Here is a 5427-nt window from a genome sequence, read left to right on the forward strand (position 1 = left end):
GAGAAATAAAAAGCGATACTTATCCTTTGCCGGTGTCCCTGCCCGGTGGAGTCGCACGGTAGAGTCGATGGTCTTTACACTCTTCGGTCTTCACGCGACCGCTTCCGCGGTAAACTAAGCTTTTCTTTTTTTTATTCATTTAACAAAACTCAAATTGAATTCCGCTGGACACACTTTCCTGTTTATCACAACAAATGGCCAAGCAAAGCACACGACACTGACAAGGTACGCGATACAGTACGAGACCAAACGCACTTTTTGACCCTAAAATACATTTTGAAATATATTTTAGTATATGAGGGTTGAAACTTAATATATTTTCTATTTCAAAAATATATTTCATATTTCAGCTTCACTGTTTACAACATATATTTGGCATATATTTCAAATATATTTTAGTCACAGACACATTTTTTTTCCATATGGGAATTGATTTGTCAAAATGAGATTTGTTTTAAGAAGGTGTTTTAAGTATGTAAGTAAGTTCATTTAGAGTTTATGTTGACCTTAAATTTAGGTTGTAAGTGTGAAAGTGTCCGCTTATGACTTATTTAGAAGACACCACCGTTTTGTAAAATGATAGTGACTTCTTGTTTGTTGTCTAACATTTATAGTCTAGCGGTGAATTCTCTCTTAAAACAGTGCTGTATTTGTCATTCAGGAAGTCCTCATCGTGGCACACAGCTCTACGCATCAGACGGAAGTCCGAAAGGAGAGACAAAGAGGGCAGGAAAGAGAGCAAATCCGTGAATGGCTATCGCAAGACTCGAGATGGATCAGCCAATAAGGTTTCTGTAAAGGTACAGTCTAATGATTCATTTATCATTACTCATTGTGCAATTTCATAGTTATGACGATTTCTACATATGAACATTCAACATTACATTATTGCTTATTTAATTTTTGCAGCTTTTGAATCCCAACTACATTTATGATGGTAAGTTAGAATATTGTTCTTTCGTTCTTGGAAATCTCTCTGCATATATTAAATTGTTCATGTGTCATAATGAAACAGACAAATGACTGTAAGTTTCTGATTTGCTGGCAGCAGTTCCCCCAGAGTTCGTGGTCCCCCTGAGTGAGGTGGTGTGCGACAGGGGCGACAGTGTTACCCTCCGCTGTAAGATCTGTGGGCAGCCCAAAGCCTCGGTCTGTTGGAGAGGGCCTGACCAGAGCACTCTCAGCAATAGTGGAAGATACACACTCAGACACAGGTAAAACCAGTACACTGACATCCTATTATATGCCATGCATCTATACAGACTGCAGGGGGCACTTTTGCTTTATGGTTTCCGATCCAGTTCATTGCGTGTACAGTCATTTTGCTAGTTTCATAACTGTTTACTAAAAGAAACATTTTCCATGCCTAAATATTTCTGTGAAATTGCCTTCATGTCGTTCATTGACTGCATTTGGTAAAATGTGGCTATATGAACAAACAAATTAATTCAGTTTTACCATTTGTCATTGCTATCCGTTTGACGAACTTAATCTCTCATTTTTGCAGAATATCTGATTTCCAATTGTAAAAATTAATTGCTAAACAAGGAAGAAAAAAAATGGCACACCATAACTCCAAAAGGAGAAAAATATTAATGCAATTTTCTCACCAAAAGTACTGCTTTTACCAGGTGGCTATTGATCCACATGGCTCAAAACGTTACTTTTGGTGAGAAAGTATAAATGTTTTCGGTAACATTTTATTTTAGTGACCTTGTTACACATGTTACATGTACTTACTATTATAATAACAATACATTATGCATAATTACATGCAAGTAACCCTAATCCTAAACCTAACCATATAGTGAGTGCATGTAGTTAATTAACATTACTCAGTACTTAGATGTATAATTACTCTGTAACAAGGACACCTTAAAATAAAGTGTAACCATGTCTGATTTATTGTATGAATATTTTTCAACTTTTGGAGCTATGGTGTGCCTACTTCTTCTTCCTTGTTTGTTATTTTTTCTGGTTGAGCACCCTCATCGTGCTTTTTTTTGTCACCTGCTGGATGTGCATATTTTCTGTTGAAAATGTAAATGCTGTAACAATTTAAGTAAAAAAAAAAAAAACCATCTAAATTATTTCATTAAAATAATTATTGGTTAAAAATATATATAGCATAGTGTAAACAAAAGTTGTACAAATGTAAAACAAATATATGAGGTAAAAATCTAAAAATATATGATACAGATATTTAGCAAAAATAAAGTAAAACATACATTTACAGGATACATTTATGTTAGCTAGTTATTTTCACAAAATAAACCCTGACAGGCACCTTATATTTTCCACAAGGGGTTTATTTTCTGGTAATAACTAGCTGCTTGTACATTATGTTGCTTATTACTGTAAAAAATGACCGTGAATTTAACGGTAAAAGACTGTAAAAATGCTACAGTAAAATCCTGTTAAATGGTTAATGGTAAATTCCCCTACTATATACGGTGAAAAACTGTATTGGACATTACATGTATTGGACATAAATTTTACGGTAGTATACTTAGTACTTCAATAGGTTGGTATATAATAAAATTTTATCAGTTAATGAAATTACGGTATTTAACTGTAAATTTAAGTTAAAACCGTAAAACCTAAAACGTTGCTACCGTATTTTTTACGGTAAAATTCCGGCAACCACAGCTGCCGGTTTTCTACCGTAAATTTTACGGATTTTTTTTACAGTGTGATTATCAAATAAATTAATAAATGTACATTAAATATTGATGCAAGTTAAAATTTCATTTTAATTAATTTGATTATTTTATTCTGTAAAAGCCATTTAACTTGCTTCTGAGATCAAATTGGCTTGGTACAACAGTCAATATATAGTTTAGCAGTCATTATACAACACTATTTGACCATTTCAGTATATTCTAGACTAAGAGCACACGTTTTTAATAGACTATGTTGTACATTTTTGTTTTTATACGTTACAATTTCTACATTTTGCCACCTAATCGTTTAATGTTTTGTTCAGTGAGACAGGGGAAGTGACCCTCCGTATCTCACCTGCCTCTCTGGACGACAGCGGCACCTACACCTGCATCGCCTCTAATGACGTGGGCTCACTGACAACATCAGCCTACCTCAGGGTGCTTGGTCAGTTGATTTTCAGTTAACACTGCTTAAAACAAAAAGATTTAATAGCAGTTGATTCACCGATGTTTCTGTTTTTGTAGGCACTTCCTGTGACGGCATCCTCTGGAAGGATAACTTTGAGTCCCTCTACACTGAAGTCATGGAACTGGGGAGGTATTGTACAAACGAAATGTTCTGACATACTGAATTAATCAAATAAAACATACTCATCTATCTCTATACACACAGCTAACATTCTAAAGCAGCTAATGTTTGTTTTCTGACTGTAGAGGCAGGTTTGCCGTCACTAAGTGGTGTGAGCAAAGAGGAAGCAGGCGATCAGTGGCCGCTAAGCTAGTAAATAAGAAGCTAATGCGTCGAGAGCAGGTGGTTCAAGAGCTGGGTGTCCTACAGTGTCTTCAGCATCCTCACCTGGTGGGCCTGCTGGACACCTACGAGACCCCAGCCAGTTACGTTCTCATCCTGGAGATGTACGTGGACTTCTCTGCTTTATCTGTAACAGTATAGTCTCGCACATAATGGCAATGCTAATGCTAATGATTTTGTTTTTAACACGTTTTCTCTTTTTTTGCACATCAGCGCTGATCAAGGTCGTCTCCTGGACTATATTGTTAGCTGGGTGAACCTGACAGAAGAAAAGGTGTCTCTTTACCTGCGGGATATTCTAGAAGCTTTACACTACCTTCACACATGCAGGATTGCTCATCTTGACTTGAAGGTGAACCTTTCCCTAGAATTATTCTTAATAAATTAGTAGATCATTTGTGGAAGTAAGATACCCAGATGGCACGCATATGTAATCATGCGTCTTGACCGGTGGTTCTCAACTAGTGAACCTGGACCTACTAGTCGGCCTCAGCACATTTCCAAAAGAGGCACAAGATGGCTTAACATGATCTCATTTAAGACAAAACAAGCTATAGAATACACTGAAAAAAGTAGTCGCATATACTTTGCACCAATTTACACTCAAAAATTGCTCGGAAATAACATGACATTTTACATAGAATGACTGAAGTAGTGTTTTCTTGTATTTACAACTTAAAACGTTTTATACAGTGTAAACGAATACACCTAAAAATCAAGAAAATTTTATTATTTTAATGTGTTCACTCAACAACTGTCAAATTTATTTAAGAACCAGGGAAACGGTTTTAAAAGACATATTAAAAGTGCGATTTATAGTCTTGGAGAAACCATGGAAATTTCTATGATAAATATATGTTTTTTTTTTTTGTTGAGCTCTCAAATATTGTATCAGGTATCGATTTCTGAGAAATTGCTATTTGTAAATTAAAAGCCTTGCCCTGTACGATTGGAAATGTAATGTAAATTCATTAGTCAAAAAGTGTTAAGAAAATGTATTTCCTGAAACGTCAGGTCAGGTCTTGAATTTAGTTATTTACATTTTAAATACTAATTATTTTACGTTTACATTTATTCATTTAGCAGACACATTTATCCAAATGAGCAATACAAGTGATTCATCTAAAGAAGATGAGAAGTGTATCTAACAATACAAAGTTTGATACATTGTCTAGAATAGTACAGACTAGAACAGGGAAGGATTTAAGAGTTGTTTTTTAAGAGTAAGCAGGATGCCTTTACTGCTGTTCTTATGTAACTCAAAACAAAAGAGAAACGCCGACGGCTCAAATTGAAACTGCTACAGGACAGCTCGGATCTTAAGTGCAAAAAATATATATATATCGCTTTTTTATAAAAATATAAATAATTGATCCTGGTGACAGCTATCATTTTAAATATAAACAGTAACACAAATAAATCCTTCTCAGTAGAAACTATTATTCTAAACAATAGAAACAGGGTATTAAGCAAATAGGAATGTAACAGTTTAATATAAGATCAAATGACTAACAATATGATGTATCAAAACAACACATAAAAAATGTAAATATAACTAATATATCAATAAGATATACTAGAATACTAGCTTGATTTATAGAAACAGGTCAGATTTTTTCTATATTGTTATTATTTAATATATGGAGTACCTCATTTTGTTGTGTCCTAATGGGCTTTGGAGTCAAAAAGGTTGAGATCCACTGATTTCGATGTCATATTTAGAATATAATATGCTGAGATGAATACAATATGCTGAGATGTCTCTATGGGATGTTAGATTTACAGCATTCTGTAAATGTATAATATTTCGAATATATTAGGGCTGCACGATAAATCGCATGCAATATTTAATGCGCATCTTGTCAGTAAAGCCGCTTCTGTAATCAGCGGTAAATCTCCATCACGTGCGGGCTTTCACATTGAGCAGCATTTACTACACAGAGCCGCTGTGCA

General features: G+C 34.7%; 1 protein-coding gene across 1 annotated transcript in view; it reads left to right on the forward strand.

Annotated features, from left to right (window-relative positions):
• The window catches only part of LOC107746974 (triple functional domain protein-like), a 177464-nt gene that overhangs the window by 168948 nt on the left and 3089 nt on the right, over positions 1 to 5427 (forward strand). The window contains exons 50-56 of the mRNA XM_016561341.1: positions 662 to 800; positions 910 to 937; positions 1052 to 1214; positions 2987 to 3108; positions 3189 to 3261; positions 3378 to 3578; positions 3688 to 3826. Coding sequence (XP_016416827.1) covers positions 662 to 800; positions 910 to 937; positions 1052 to 1214; positions 2987 to 3108; positions 3189 to 3261; positions 3378 to 3578; positions 3688 to 3826 — 865 coding nt within the window. The remainder of the gene's footprint in view (positions 1 to 661; positions 801 to 909; positions 938 to 1051; positions 1215 to 2986; positions 3109 to 3188; positions 3262 to 3377; positions 3579 to 3687; positions 3827 to 5427) is intronic.

Source organism: Sinocyclocheilus rhinocerous, unplaced genomic scaffold (genome assembly GCF_001515625.1).
Source record: "Sinocyclocheilus rhinocerous isolate Xijiao unplaced genomic scaffold, SAMN03320098_v1.1 scaffold529, whole genome shotgun sequence".
Lineage (NCBI taxonomy): Eukaryota > Metazoa > Chordata > Actinopteri > Cypriniformes > Cyprinidae > Sinocyclocheilus > Sinocyclocheilus rhinocerous.